Source organism: Typopeltis vanoorti, chromosome 1 (assembly GCF_054136105.1).
Source record: "Typopeltis vanoorti isolate ZY-2024b chromosome 1, IOZ_Tvanoo_1.0, whole genome shotgun sequence".
Lineage (NCBI taxonomy): Eukaryota > Metazoa > Arthropoda > Arachnida > Uropygi > Thelyphonidae > Typopeltis > Typopeltis vanoorti.
In genome coordinates, this window is record NC_143549.1 from 12,684,449 (window position 1) to 12,700,911 (window position 16,463).

Genomic DNA, 16,463 nt, shown 5'->3' on the forward strand with positions numbered 1-16,463 from the left:
TCAAATTGTTTACCATCATAGACCTTCTTCTTATTGATTTCCATCACATCTAGATAATATACTAACAATTTTTACTTTCTCACTCTCTTCTCTCATACTGAATTTATTGCTAGTTATGTCATTGGTGCCTACCAGAATTACCTCTTTTGTTTTTCTTTTCTGTTTGCAATTTCTTGCATTATATTTTCTTGTTCTGGAAAAACTTCGCATCATAACTCACTCATCAATGATATGTTTTATGATAGTCACCATACCAATAACATCCTTCTTTTTACCATCAACTTTAATTACCTGATTCCTTGCTTTGTTGCTTTTCATTTTGAATTTTTTTTATTCTTCCTACGTTCCTCTAAATGCTGCTCAACTTTCTGTAATTCCCTCATTGTCTGTATAATAATCTGCTTTTTGCTAACTCAGCAATTTCGGAGATTAAATTATTTTTGTTATCCACTTCAATATAGGCTTCAGTGGAGAAAACCTTGTTCGCTACTTCACTGTTCTTTGATTCCCAAATGACTAAGTGATTTTACCACGTATTACTTCATTTAAAAGCAGACTTGGTTCAAATCTTAACTATGAGAAGTGGAATTCTGTAAGCTTTCTACATGCAAGGCTAGTCTTAGATGATAGCCCTTGCACCAGTCCTTTAATAACTAAGTTTACACTTTCCTAAAAACAGGAAACTATCTTATTCCACTAAAAAAATTAGATAAACGAAAGCCAGTTAACCAAATGTAATGAATGAATGAATGAAAGGGTGGTAAAATATTTTACACTAACTCACAAGAAAAAACAACAAACAGTTAACTTTTATTCTTTTCTTTATATGTATATACTTGCTACATTCAAATTGCACTAAATGCCATAATCTACTATCTCTATTAATATTTATTTCATAAATCCAAAATTTCTAAATGTAGTTCAGTATTTTTTTCTTTTTTTAATTAAAACTTCAAAGAACATTTAATTTACTACACTGGTTTATATAACATAGGATTTTCCCCTATATAATTACTTCCGTATCTTCGAGTTCTTCTTCTGATGGTAATGTAATTTTACTTGGATCAATTAAATTTTTGTCAATTAATGGGTACATGCCTGTTTTTTCTCTCCTGTGTAATTCCAAATAGGCTTCTCTTATTGTCCAGTTTTGCATTCTGTAAAAAATAACAACAGAAAAACTATATATATATATATATATATATATATATATATATATATACACTATAATCATGTTTGTGTATATACATATTTACATGCAAGAGGAACCAGCCGTTTTAAGGGATGAAAAAACCCTCTACCACCATACGAGACCAATCCACTTAATTCCATGTCAAAGAAAACTTGAGTCCTCAGAATAGCATTGATATGCTGAGGCATTCCACAAGCTGTGAAAATTAATGATCCTACACAGATGTGATGAATTCCTGCCCTTTGGACTTTTGTTTTTGTAACAACCATTCCTAGGTATTGTAATGACATGTTCAAAGGAACCATTATGTGCAGGAAACAGCAAACATGAATGACAGTAGTGTGGCTTTTTTTCTTGACTACTTGTATTAGAAACTATAACTCATTTTAGGAATGTTACTCAAGTGAGTAATATTTATTATCCAACTAGTTTCACCGATTTTTTGCTATCGACATCTTCAGGGATACAATTGATAAGCGACATGAAAATAACAGACTAGATTTTAACTGACAGTTCTAATTCATACAAAATTAGTACTGTGCGTGAGACAATACATGTGTCGTGGGTACATGATTTATTTGTTGAGAGACGTAATGTAATTGCCATGAAAGTTCATTTCTTTAGTGTTTAGTGATCTAATTAGTTTTCCAAATATCCAGTAGGATTAGACCTTGATTCTTATTTAGGTTTACTGTTGAATGGGCGACTATAGCAGCTTCCTTGAAGGTTCTGGAATGGTAGTTCTCTTCTATATAGGGCATATGACTCTTATCCCACTCAATAAGATGGTTGGTAGTGGCAAAGTGGGAAGAAAGGCCTGAAATATCTTGTCTGTTGTTTCTAACATAGCCTACGTGCTCCTTCTGTCTCGTTTCGAAGCTTCTAGAGGTCTGACCATTGTAACTAACACCACAGGAACAAGGTATATTGTATACTCCAGAGTACTTGTAGAATGGATGAGGGTCTTTCGGTGATCTTAAAAATTTCCGAATAGTGTTGACTGGCTTGAATGTTAGTCTAATATTGTGTGGTTTTAGAAGGATAGCCAATTTTTTGGAAATGGTGCTAACAAATGGGATAGTTACAGTGCTGATGTATCGGGTGTCATCATGTTGTCTTTGTGGTATATCCGAAAAGAGAATCTTGTTGATGAGTCTTTTAGGATAACCATTTAAGGATAGCTTTCTGGATATAGTAGTTAATTCTTCTTGTAAGTCATCTTGGTCTGTGGTATAGCTCTTTTCTTAAGCATATGGATAATGCTAAGTTTCTGGGATATATGATGTGACGAGTTGAAATGGAGGTAACATCCAGTATTCGTAAGGTTTCTATACACAGACAGGTTGATACTGTTATTAGTTTGTTTCTTTATTAGGATGTATAGGAATGGAAGTTTTTCATCTTTTTCAATTTCCAATGTGAATTTGATAGTATGGTGGAAACAATTCATTTCGTTGAGATAATCTGTTAGTTCTTTTTTCTTATGATTCCAAATGATAAAGATGTCATCTACATATCTGTACCAAGTTGTAGATTTTCTACATACTACAGATATGTAGATGACATCCTTATCAATGGTCAGACCTCTAGAAGCTTCAAAACGAGACAGAAGGAGCACGTAGGCTATGTTAAAAACAACAGACAAGATATTTCAGGCCTTTCTTCCCACTACCAACCATCTTATTGAGTGGGATAAGAGTCATATGCCCTATATAGAAGAGAACTACCATTCTAGAACCTTCAAGGAAGCTGCTATAGTCGCCGTTCAACAGGAAACCTAAATAAGAATCAAGGTCTAATCTACCGGATATTTGGAAAACTTTAATTAGATCACTAAACACTAAAGAAATGAACTTTCACGGCAATTACATTATGTCTCTCAACAAATAAATCATGTACCCACAACACACGTATTGTCTCACGCACAGTACTAATTTTGTATGAATTAGAACTGTCAGTTAAAACCTAGTCTGTTATTTTCATATCGCTTACCAATTGTATCCCTGAAGATGTCGATAGCAAAAAATCGGTGAAACTAGTTGGATAATAAATATTACTCACTTGACTAACATTCCTAAAATGAGTTATATGAATGACAGTATTTGGTGCAATGATGTGCAGGCAGACCGCACTAATCAGTACTTGCTTTACTAATGACAAAGGATCTAAAGCAATTGGAAAATATGTCCGGGTGCATTACCCCAAAGATGCGACTAACCTAGAAACACCAATCAGTTTGTATTGCTGGCATACCTTTGTCCTTCTATCCCTATGAAATCCATCACTTCAGACAGCCTCTGTCTGTCTCTGTCTCTCTCTGTGTGTGTGTGTGTGTGTACATGCACGGGCATGCAGATATTCTTCAGGCAAGGTGAATGAACATCTGTCTTAGTGGAGAAGCTCATTCTCAATCTGCTTGACCTCCATTCAAGGGAATTGCCAACGCATGGAGCATTCCATGCACTGGTTTCATCATCCAGTGTGAGACCACTTCCCTCTTTACTGGAGGCATAAAGTGGCTTGACAATTTCCATGACTGAACTCTAAAGTAGGCATTTCAGATTATGTCAAAATACATAAAAATACAAAATAAATAAATAAATAAATAAAATAAAATAAAAAATGAAAAGTATCTTTAGTGCATTCATATTACTACTGTACTATAGGTTTATAACCTTTCATAAGTAGTGGTAACACAAATCAGATATGCTTCATCAGTCCATGTTTAGACTGCACAGTCAATCTGACAAAATGCTTTTTTTTTTTTTTTTTTTTTGACTCTACAGCCCTGTTAATCTTTTCTTTTCAATTAGCTGCCACTGACATCCTAAGCTGAGAATCGTTAAGGTCACCTCCACACATGGAAGCAAGGTACTGCGTATTTATAGATCATACTCTTTTGTGCTCACCCACAAAACACTGTAAACTACCTATAGCACCTTAGTACACAGATGGACATCCTGCTTGAGACTAAACATCGACACATTTTGGAAACCTTCCTTTTACATTGACCTTTTTCAAACCTCTTTTAGGCCAACAATAAGCAGGGGAATTGTAGTTTTTTTGCTTGGTTATAAAGTTCATTATAATAGACAAGACATAATATACTTTTCTGTTATAATCATTATCATCATCTGAGCCCTCCAGGGAGTCAAGGACTGATCAAGAGTGTCTCTAAATCACCCAAATCATCTGTCATACCTTCCCTTAAATGCATTCACATTAGATGCACTCACTATCCCTAAAGGCAAAGTGTTATACTCACTCGCTGCTCTGTGAGTATAACAGAGCAGCAAGTTAAGATTGTTCTCAGTCAACATAACTTGACTGAGAACAATCTTAACTTCTGTGGATGCCCCTCCCCATATTCTCTTCCCACCTTCCATATAATAAAAAATTTCATTAGACAATATCCTATAACAGCCATTCAGAAGTTCATATACCTCTACCATATCACCTCTCTTTCTCCTGTAACCAGAGTCTGTAATCTACATACTCGCAATCTGTCTTCATAATCTAAAACCAATAATCTGGATATAATCTTTGTAACTCTTCTTTGCATCCTTTTCACAGGTTCTTTATCCCCTTGGAACCTAGAAGACCTAATCTGTGCACAATAATCCTGGTGCAGTCTTATCAAGGCTTTATAAAGAGGCAAAATCACTCCTTGCAAGTCAAGGTTTGCTTCAGCATTGCAATTTTCCTCTGAGTTGTATTTGCAAGTTTTGCTATGTGACCTTTGAACTTCAAATTCCTATCCAACATTGTACAAAGATTCCTAGCCTCATCGTTTCTTGTAACATAACCCCCACTAATATAATATGCCATTGGATATCTCATCATTCCAAAGTACATAACTTTACACTTACTAACATTAAACTGACAGTCATTTTTTTTGCCCAAGTTTCCAGCATATTCAAATAATTTTGTAAGTGCTGAATATCACGAATTTATGCAATGTTCTGTCTGTGAGATGTATGCCTTGCGAAGAGCGGTGGGAGTCTGGTTAGAAAGTGATAGTGGAGTTAATATGTGCAGAAAGTGTAAAGAGAATGAGGATTTCAAGCATGTTTCGTGTGTCGAGAGTGACATCGTTAACGATAGTCAGAATGTAGAAAATGGTGGTGTGCTAGAGAATTGCGTGGTAGTGCCAGATAGGTGTGAGAGCGTCGCTGAAAGTGTAAATGAATGTAGAAATACAGAAAGAATGGATGATTTGATCGATAATGAAAATGGTGAGATAAATGCGAGTAGCGAAATTGCCCGTTTGAACGGTGCGATACACAGAGCTAAAAGACAACTAGAGCGTATGGAAAAATGTGTGTTGAACGTACCGACAAATAACCGGCGGAAGTCTGTGACGGCAAATAATAGAATGTTCGTAAACGTCAATAAAATGAAGGAGCGAGTGCTGTATGGGGATTCGCTATTAAGAGGTGTAATAATTGAGAGTTTAACGAAGTCGTACCAGCCGGGTGCGAACATAAAGGACGTCAGCGAATCTATTCGACTGCAAAAACAGAGGGTGAAAGAGATGACAATCGTGGCAGGAACGAATGATTTGAAAGAGGACAAAATGGAAATGATAGAGGATGTGAGGGAGTTATTTGAAGTAGCAAAAGGAGAGTGAGAGAGTTAGGATGGTGAGTATCTTACCGCGGTATGACAGCGAAGTGTTTAGAAGGAGGGCCATAATTGCCAATGACTTTATGCGTGGGTTATGCATGGAGAGTGGTGTGGAATTTGTGGATGTGTGGAATGAGTTCGATGGGCGAAAGGACTTATATAAGATGGATGGGTTACATTTGAATGGAGTTGGTGTATGGAGACTTGAAAAAGTGTTGATGAATGATGTGGAAATGGATGTACAGAATCAGGGAAACTAGATTTATTAAGGGGGTGGAGTAGATATGCAGACTTTAGGGAGGTAGTTAAGTGTATAAATGAGTATATTATGCCCGAGCGAGTAGGACGGACAACAAATCAGAATGGGATAGTTAGTATAAGGCATCAAAGTAGGGTTGGGACAAATGGGCTTCTGCAATTCATGTACACTAATGCCAGGAGTATTAGGAACAAGAAGGAAGAGTTTTTGGCCATGGTTGGCACTTCCAGGCCACAGGTTGTTGGTATTAGTGAAACATGGCTGACAGAAGATGATAAAGCTAGTGGGATTGAATGCGACGGGTATAGCGTGTTCAGGAGTGACAAGGTGAATAAAAAGGGGGGAGGAGTGTTATTGATGACAGCTGATGAGCTTCAGCCAAGGAGTATAGAAGTTGAACTGCAGGATGGGGAAAAAAGCACATTTGAGGCTGTTTGGTGTGAGATAGAATCTAGCAGAACAAAATATACAATTGGGTGCTGCTATAGACCAGGTGATGGAATAGATGGTGGGGATAGTATGCATAAGCAAACAGAAGAAATGAGTGGAAGGAGGGTAATTATTATGGGTGATTTCAATTATGGTAACATTGACTGGACAGAGGAGCGGGCACATGGGAGGAAGGAATTGGATTTTATGCGGTTATTAAGGGACAACTATCAACGGCAACATGTAGTGGAAAATACCAGGGGGCAGAGAGTGCTTGACCTAGTAATTGCAACTGAGAATGTGGCTGTAACGAACATGACCATGTTGCCACCAATTGGTGAGAGTGACCATAAGGTCGTGACTTGGGAGGTGGCTAAAGGAGTCGAATTTACAATTAAGACAGGGTACATGTGGAATTACCGGGCTGGAAAGTATGACAAGCTTAGGTGTGTGCTTGGCTCAATGCCATGGCATGTGAAATTGCAAGGGCTGGATGTTGATAGTGCATGGGAGGTGGTTAAGAACTGTTTGCAGGAGGCAATGGTTGACTGTATACCAAGAGTCCGAATAATAAATCAAGTAGGGGTTAAATGGATGAATAACACTATTAAGCTTGAGCTGCAAAAAAAGAAACAATTGTGGAGGGAATTTAAAGAGAAGGGTGACCATCAGGTGCAGGAACAGTATAAAGCTCAGGCCAGGATGGTAACAAGGGTGGTAAGAAAAGCAAAAGCAGATTACGAAAGGAAATTGGCCACGCAGGCTAAAGAGAATCCCAAATAGTTTTTTCAATATGTTGCAAGTAAAAGGAAAAATGCTCATGGTAGAATGATCTTAAAAAAATGCTGAGGGTAGGGTGGTAACCGAATCAGTCGATATTGTGGAATTACTGAGCGAGCACTTTGCAAGAGTATATCATCCAGGTGGTGACTTTGCAGGAATGGAAGAACCAACAGCTTATACTGGAATTGTGATGAATGAAGTAGAGGTAACTAGTCTATTACAGAACCTCAAAGTCAATACATCTGTGGGATTGGATGGTATACCAGCTCGTGTCGTACATGAAGCAGCTAAAGAATTGTCAGTGCCCTTGACCATTTTGTTTAATTTAAGCCTCAGGACTGGGTCAGTCCCAAAGGGGGTGGAAAGAGGGGGAAAATAGTTCCGCTGCACAAAGGTGGTTCCAAGGCTGCTGTTGAAAATTACCAGCCAATCAGCATAACAGGAATCATTATCAAGGTCTTAGAGAAAATAGTCAAGAGGAAAATACATGATTGGATAGAAGAAAATGGGATACTGTATCGGGGACAGCATGGTTTTGTGAAGGGTAGGTCATGCCTCAGTAACTTGCTCACGTATTATAACACAGTGACAGCTGAACTGGATAAGGGTAATGGGTTTACAGTGATTCTACTGGACCTTGCTAATGCCCTTTGACAGGATACCACATGGAATCCTAATCAGTAAACTGCAGCATATGTGGATGGGCATAGGGTTGGTGAGATGGATAGGAGGGTGGTTGACGGAGAGATATCAGAGAGTGGTTTACTCAGGAGTAGAGTCCACAAGACGCCCTGTGACTAGTGGTGTGCCACAAGGATCTGTTCTTGGACCACTGCTGTTTAATTTGTTCATAAATGATATAGGAAAGGATCTGAGAGGAACAGTTCATTTGTTTCCAGATGATGCGAAGTTGGGTAGGGCAATAGTGAATGCAGATGACGTCAAAATTTTGCAGGATGATTTGGATAGATTGGAGGTCTGGGCTAAGGAGAATGGATGTCAATTTAATGTGGCAAAATGTAAGGTTATGCATTTTGGGGTGAAAAGATTGGCGGCAGTTTACTGCATTGGTGGAACCGTGCTCCAGGAAATTGATGAGGCACGAGATTTAGGAGTGTTGGTGGATAAGGAATTGAAATTTAGGGGACACATTGCAAAAGTGGCCAAATCAGCTCATCAAATCACTTGGTTGCTGAAGAATACGTTGACATGCAGAGACAAGCAGGTTATTGTTCCTCTGTATCGAGCCTTGATAAGACCCCATCTTGACTACTGTGCTCAGATTTGGTCACCTAGGTTTCTTCTTGATCGGGAGGAGGTGGAGAGGATCCAGAGGCGAATGACCAAGATGATAGCAGGTCTGTGGAATGAACCTTATGAGAACAGGTTGAGGATTTGTGGGTTGCAAAAATTGGTTGATAGGCGGAGGAGGGGAGATATGATTGAGACATTCAAATTACTGAAGGGTTTCTATAAAATTAATTCAGAGGATATTTTTGAGAACAAGGCTGGTTGTGGGAGGACTAGGGGACATCCATGGAAACTGGGCAAAAGTCTGGTTAGTAAAGGTGTTAGAGCTGGGTTCTTTACTTTTAGAGTAGTGAATGAGTGGAATGCGCTCCTTGAGTCTGTGAAAGTGAATGAGTTTAAGGCGAGATATGATAGATACTGTATGAATGTCGAATAGTTGTGATGAATATGATTTGGGGCCTCCCTCGATGAGTCTAATGACTCCCTGGAGTTGCCCGTAATAATAGTAATATCAGTAGCATCCCTGATTGCCCTGCCTATTTTTGCATCATTGGAAAACAATTGCACATCTCCTGTTAGACCATTCCTAATGTCATTAATGTATAGATTGAACAACAAAGCCCCAAAGACTGAATCCTGAGATATACCACTAGTCAACTTAAATCTGGCAGATTCACACCCACCATATACTATTTTTTTGATATTTGTTTGTCAACCATCCACTGATGCAAGTCAAGAGTTTATATTCCAATCCCATATTCTCCAGTTTATGCAACAGCCTTTCATGTGGTATCCTATCAAATGACTTAACAAACCCACCATTATCATAGTGTATCAATTCTCTTTATGCAATGCAGCCATAACATTGTTATGGCTGCATTGCATAATGTTCTTGTGGCCTTAATTACAAACTTTGAGTCGTTTTTTAGAAATAAGACAAAAGGAGCATATTGGAGACGTCAACAACAACAGAGTGGACAATTCAGTGTTGGCATACCATTTCACTGAATGGGATAAGAGCTCAATGCCATATACAGAAGAAGATTACAGCTCCCACAACATAAAAGAGGTTCCAGTGGTAATCTATAACAAGGTACCCTAAACAGAAACCAAGGGATAATTCTGTGTGACATTTGGAAGTCACCCGTGAGAGTTTAATTTCTCTGCTAACTATCGGACGCACCTGCTGAAAAATGACTGACCATGTGCCAGCATCCATGTTCCACGTGTTTCTATTGTACTTGTGTAATGGTTCCTATACATTTGGTATTTTTTTCAGTAATGTATTGATTCATAATCAAAGCTTGTTGTTTATTTATATTTATATGTTCATCCAAACCCAGATGAAGCCACTAGTTTACATGGTGAAACTAGTAGTGACTAGTAGTAACAAATCTTTACAACCAATAAACCTAGTGTTAGTTATTTTTATTAAGTGAGATAGGATATTTAGAGAAGAGATTGGTAGCTAGAGGTGGAAGAAGGAAGTGCCAGTAGTAGAAGAGTCAAAGATAACAATAATAGTGTAACGGTGAAAAGTAGTGTAGTGTAGTGCCGTATGAGGACTCTCAGAACTATGTAAAACAGAGAAAGTGTCAAGAAAGTGTCTGAGGTGAAGAGAGGAGAAGAAATGTAGAAGAGTTTAGTGTGCTGGCTGGAACAAATGATTTACAAACAGAATTTGCAAGTATGCTAGAGACTTGCAAATTCTGTTGGGTAAGTGTTAGCAAAAGCAAAGCAAAAGTGTGTGAAAGTGAGAATTGTGAGTATATTGTCAAGGAATAATAGTAGAGAGCTGAGGAGAAGGGCAACAATTATCACAAATTCTCTTCCTGCACATTCTGGGTATCATGATATCTAGAATGTGCAGGAAGATAAGACTTGCGTCTGTGGACATATGGGAGAAATTTAAAAGGTAGGAGAGGGCTGTTTGCTGCAGACAGTCTGCATTTGAGTAACAGCAGTAGCATGAAGCTGGGCAGATTGTTCTGAGAGGAGAAGAGCATGTAACTGGTCAGGGAAGCAAAAACTAGATGATGGGACTGTCAGTGTAAGATACCAGAATTGGTGTGAGATAATGAATGAAGACAAGATGGGAATATAGGGATGGCCTCAATGGGAGAAGCATTGCCAAACACTTGAATGATGAGGTAAAGAAATGTGAGAAGGAAAGTTACAGGACTTATATATACTAATGCAAAGAATATTAGGAAAAAGAGTGCAGAGTTGGTGGCCATGATACAATTAGTCCCTCCACAAATCAGGGTGGTTATAGAATTTTTTGAAAAGGTAAGTAAAGATAAAAGAGATCCATAGAAGATAATGGCAGATGTTTCATAATTTTATAATGGATATAATCAAGGACTACCACATTAGAGTAAGACAATAAAAGTTCTTTTCAGTTCCTTGAAAAAATGGCTGATTGTACAGCTCAAACATGTTGGACTGCATATTCCCATGTTGCTCTTTCAAAATTACAAAATTCAGGAGAATATGAGCATCTTCATATTCTCTGAAAATATCCTGGGAAAAATTTCTCCAAAAGTGTCTGCAATTTTACAATAGCTTTGAGATCAGCAACAACAACAACATATCCATTATGGTCTGAAGTAGACAAATGGTATGTTCTGCATCTACCTTTCATTTTCCAGATTTTATCCTATACAATTTTTGCACTGGTTCTTTGATTAATCGATGAAGTAAATTGGATCCAAAATTGTTTTTGACTCTGATGTCTCGCATAATTGAGGACTGGTGTCGAGGCTAGCTGGTGAAAGGACGTACTGTCGGAGAGCTCCTGAAAGATTTATGATTTTTGTTGATTTATTAATATTTTGTTAGATTTAATTGTGTAATTTTAGTATATTATGGTAGTTTTATTAGTGTAGTTAGTGTACTAAAGTGTTTTATAACATAATCTATGTCAGGAAGTCGCCGCTAGAGGGATTCGTAGCGTGTAGTGTTCGTGAAAGCTCTGATAAGATAAGCATTATTTTCAGTTATCGTTGATAAATTTACTTTAATATTGCATAGTTTTGTTTGCCTTGCTTTGTTAGTGCATCTGTTTGTGTGTTTTTGGTGTTTATAATTTATAATTTGATAAAATACGTTACTAGTATGGCTCCAGTATGAAAGAAAATAGCGGCCAGTAATGATGGTTCACCATCTTCTTTCAAGAACGGTAATGTAAAGGAGATGAATCAGTGTACTATCTGTGAAATGTACGCTTTGCGGAGTGCGGTCAGAGTGTGGTTAGATGATAATAAAGGAGTGAATGTGTGTAGAAAATGTAGGGAGAATGAGGAATTGAAGTGTATTTCGGATCGTGAGTGTGATATTTTTGTCAAACTTCAGAATGAAGAAAATAGGGATATGACAAGAAACGACAAGGTTGTACCAGAGAATTGTGAGAGTGTGAATGTAGAAAGTGTGAATGATAGTATAAATGGTTTTACAGAGAATAAAAAAGATGAAATAGATGCAATGAGTGAGATCGCGTTGTTGAATGGTGCGATACAAAGGATAAAACAGCAGCTAGAGCGTATGAGCAAAAGTCGACTGAATGAACCAGCCAATAATAAAAAGTATGACAGGAAAAATAGGCGTATGAGTGTGAACATGAACAAAATGAAGGATAGAGTGCTGTATGGAGACTCGTTAGTATGAGGTGTGTTAGTAGAGGATTTGACAAAATCGTACCAACCTGGCGCGACCATAAAGGATGTAACTGAGTCTATTAGAGAGCAAAAAGAAAGGGTGAAAGAAATGATTGTTGTGGCAGGTACGAATGATTTGAAAGGAGATAAAATGGAAATGATAGAAGACCTGAATGAACTGTTTGAGGTAGCAAAAGAAAAGAGAGAGAGAGAGTTACAATGATTAGTCTTTTGCCACGGTATGACAGTGAAATGTTTAAAAAGAGGCCCATAATTGCGAATGACTTTATGCGTCGGTTATGTATGACGAGTGGTGTGGAATTTGTGTATGTGTGGAGTGAGTTCAATGGGCGAAAGGATCTATATAAGATGGATGGCTTGCATTTGAATGGTTACAGTGTAAGGAGACTTGAGAAAGTGTTGCTGAATGTAGTGGATGTGCAAATTCAGGGAAACTAGATTTATTAAGGGGGGGGGTTAGATATACAGTCCTTAGGGAGGCAATTGAATGTATGAATGAATATAATATGCCCGAGCGAATAAGGACAACAAATCAGAGTGGGATAGTTAATATAAGGCATCAAGGTAGGGGTTGGGGCTAATGGGGGTCTTAAATTCATGTACACTAATGCTAGGAGTATTAGGAACAAGAAGGAAGAGTTTTTGGCCATGGTTGGCACTTCCAGACCATAGGTTATTGGTATTAGTGAATCATGTATGACTGTAAATGATATAGCTAGTGGGATTGAATGTGATGGGTATAGTGTGTTCAGGAATGACAGGGAGAATAAAATGGGGGGAGGAGTATTGTTCTTGATAGCTGATGAGCTGCAGCCAAGGAGAATAGAAGTTGAATTGCAGGATAGAGAAAAGAGCACATTTGAGGCCATTTGGTGTGAGATTGTGGCTAGCAGAACAAAATATACAATTGGGTGCTGCTATAGACCAGGTGATGGAAAAGATGGTGGTGACAGTATGCACAAGCAAATAGAAGAAATGAGTGGAAGGAGGGTAATTATTATGGGAGATTTCAACTATAGTCGCATTGATTGGAGTGAGGAGAGGACACACGGGAGGAAGGAACTGGATTTTATGCGGTTATTAAGGGATAACTATCTGCGACAGCATGTAATGGAAAATACTAGGGGTCAGAGAATGCTTGACCTAGTAATTACATCTGAGGATTTGGCTGAAACAAATATGACTACATTGTCACCAATTGGTGAGAGTGATCATAGGGTCTTGACTTGGAAGGTGGCTAAAGGTGTGGAATTTTCAATTAAGACAGGGTACATGTGGAATTATCGGGCTGGAAAGTATGACAAGCTTAGAAGTTTGATTGGTTTAGTGCCATGGCATGTACAACTGCAAGGACTAGAAGTTGATAGTGCATGGAAGGCAGTTAAGAAGTGTTTGCATGAAGCAATGGCTGACTGTATATCTAGAGTCCGAATAATAAATCAAGTAGGGGTTAAATGGATGAATAACACCATTAAGCTTGAGCTGCAAAAAAAGAAACAACTATGCAGGGAATTTAAGGAGAAAGGTGACTAGCAGGCACATGAACGGTATAAAGTGCAGGCCAGAAGAGTAACGAGTGTGGTAAGAAAAGCAAAAAAGGATTACGAAAGAACATTGGCCATGGGCTAAAGAGAATCCTAAACAGTTTTTTAGATATGTAGCAAGTAAAAGGAAAATGTGCATGGCAGAATGATTTTAAAGAATGCCAATGGTAGGGAGGTAACTGAATCAGTTGATATAGTTGAGTTACTGAGTGAGCACTTTGCAAGTATATATCATCCAGGTGGTAACATTGCAGAAACGAATAAACCAGTAGATTATACGGGAATTGTGGTGAATGAAGTGGAGGTGAGTAGTCTATTGCATAACCTCAATGTCAATACATCCGTGGGATTGGATTGTATACCACCTCGTGTCATACGAGAAGCAGTTAAAGAATTGTCAGTACCCTTGACTGTTTTGTTTAATTTGAGTCTCGGGTCTGGGTTAGTCCCGAGGGAGTGGAAAGAGGGGAAAATAGTTCCACTGCATAAAGGTGGTTCCGAGACTGCTGTTTTAAATTACCGACCGATTAGCATATCAGGAATCATTGTCAAGGTCTTAGAGAAATTAGTCAAGAAAAGAATACAGGATTGGATAGATGAAAATGGGATATTGTATGGGGGACAAAATGGTTTTGTGAAGGGTAGATCATGCCTCAGTAACTTGCTCACGTTCTATAACACAGTGACGGCTGAACTGGATAGGGGTAATGGGTTTACAGTGATACTACTGGAACTTGCCAAGGCCTTTGACAGGATACCACATGGAACCCTAATCAGTAAACTGGAGCAGATGGGGATAGATATAGGGTTGGTGAGATGGATAGGAGGGTGGTTGAAGGAGAGATACCAGAGAGTGGTTTATGCAGGTGTGGAGTCTAAAAGATGGCTTGTGACTAGTGGTGTGCCGCAGGGATCTGTTCTTGGACCACTGCTTTTCAATTTGTTCATCAATGATATAGGAAGGGATTTGAGAGGAAGTGTTCACTTGTTTGCTGATGATGCAAAGTTGGGTAGAGCAATTATGAGTGCACAGGATGTCAAAATTTTACAGGATGATTTGGATAGTTTGGAGGACTGGGCTAGGAAAAATGGATGTCAATTTAATGTGGCAAAGTGTAAGGTTATGCACTTTGGAGTGAAAAGAATAGCAGCAGTATATTGGTGGAACCGTACTCCAGGAGATTGATGAGGCCAGGGATTTGGGAGTGTTGGTGGATAGGGAATTGAAGTTTAGGGGGCACATTGCAAAAGTGACTAAATCACTTGGCTTCTGAAAAATACTTTAACATGCAGAGACAAACAAGTTGTTGTTCCTCTGTATCGAGCTTTGATAAGACCCCATCTGGACTACTGTGCCCAGTTATGGGCATCAGGGTTTCTTCGTGATGGGAAGTGGAGAGGATCTAGAGACGAGTGACCAAGATGATAGAAGGTCTGTGGAATGAACCTTATGAGAATAGGTTGAAGATTTGTGGGTTGCAGAGATTAGACGATAGGCAAAGGAGAGGTGATATGATTGAGACATTCAAATTACTGAAGGGTTTCTACAAGATTGATCCAGAAGATATTTTTGAAAATATGACTGGTGGTGGGAGGACTAGGGGCCATGCATGGAAGCTGGGCAAGAGCATGATTGACAAGGGTGTTAGAGCTAGGTTTTTTACTTGGAGAGTGGTGAATGAGTGGAATAAGCTTCCAGAGTCTGCTGTGGGTGCTACGACCGTGAATGAGTTCAAGGCAAGGTATGATAGATACTGTGTCAATGTCGAATAGTTGTTCTTGACATGATGTTAGGGCCTCCCTCGATGAGTCTGTCGACTCCTTGGAGTTGCCCAGAACAACAACAATAATAATAATGTGCTTTGGCCCAAGCACACTTAAAAATATTTAGTTTGATGTGGTGGGGTATCTATGAAATATATTTCATTCGATATACTGATTTTTTTTTGGTTACCTGATGCTCAGAGTACCACCAAGGCTTTGGATAGAGTGGAGATTGAGATGTTTTTGGAATTGATGCTGTTGCTACTTGGAGAACACAGTCTGTTATATACTTTACTGATAGGTATTTAACTGACTGTATCTGCATTAAATTTTGCAAGATGGGAAACAAAGTACTCTAGTTAGCCTGGTCCATTTTCCATATAGGCATTATGAAATTCATATTCAACATTCAAGAGATCAGAAACTACCTTAGTCAGTCGCCCATGGACTCTTTCCAACATCTCTTCGTCCTTTTGAAAACCAGGTGACCAAATCTGTGCACAGTAGTCCACGTGTGGACTAATCAAAGCCTTATACAATGGAACAAGGATCTCCTTACTTCTACAAATCAGTGTCCTCTGCATCATCCCCAGAATTCATTGTGTTTTCCTCACAATTTTGGCATATCCTCTAAATTTTAAACCCTTATCAACATCATCCCCAAGATCTCATATTTCCTCCACCTCCAACAATATAGGGGATGGGATGTGGAATTTACACTTGGCAGGTATATTATTTTTATTACCTGACACCTCTAAAGACTCATCGAGGGAGGGCACCTATTCTACAACTCATTTGCCGGCCTGGTTGGCTGAGTGGTTAGTGTATATGCTCTCCAGCCAAAAGGCTGTGGGTTCGAATCCTGCCATGGGCATGAATGTTTGTGATTGTCTGTGAAAATACTAGTGATGGTGGGCGGTAGATGGCGTTGGTGTAGT

At 38.6% G+C, this 16,463-nt stretch overlaps 1 protein-coding gene across 1 annotated transcript in view; it reads right to left on the reverse strand.

Moving 5' to 3' along the window:
• Window positions 1-787: 787 nt before the first annotated feature.
• Window positions 788-16,463, reverse strand: part of NP15.6 (NADH dehydrogenase [ubiquinone] 1 beta subcomplex subunit NP15.6) — a 48,331-nt gene continuing 32,655 nt past the window's right edge. The window contains exon 3 of the mRNA XM_090411576.1: window positions 788-1,157. Within this exon, the coding sequence (XP_090267702.1) occupies window positions 1,004-1,157 (154 nt within the window). The 3' untranslated portion in view covers window positions 788-1,003. The remainder of the gene's footprint in view (window positions 1,158-16,463) is intronic.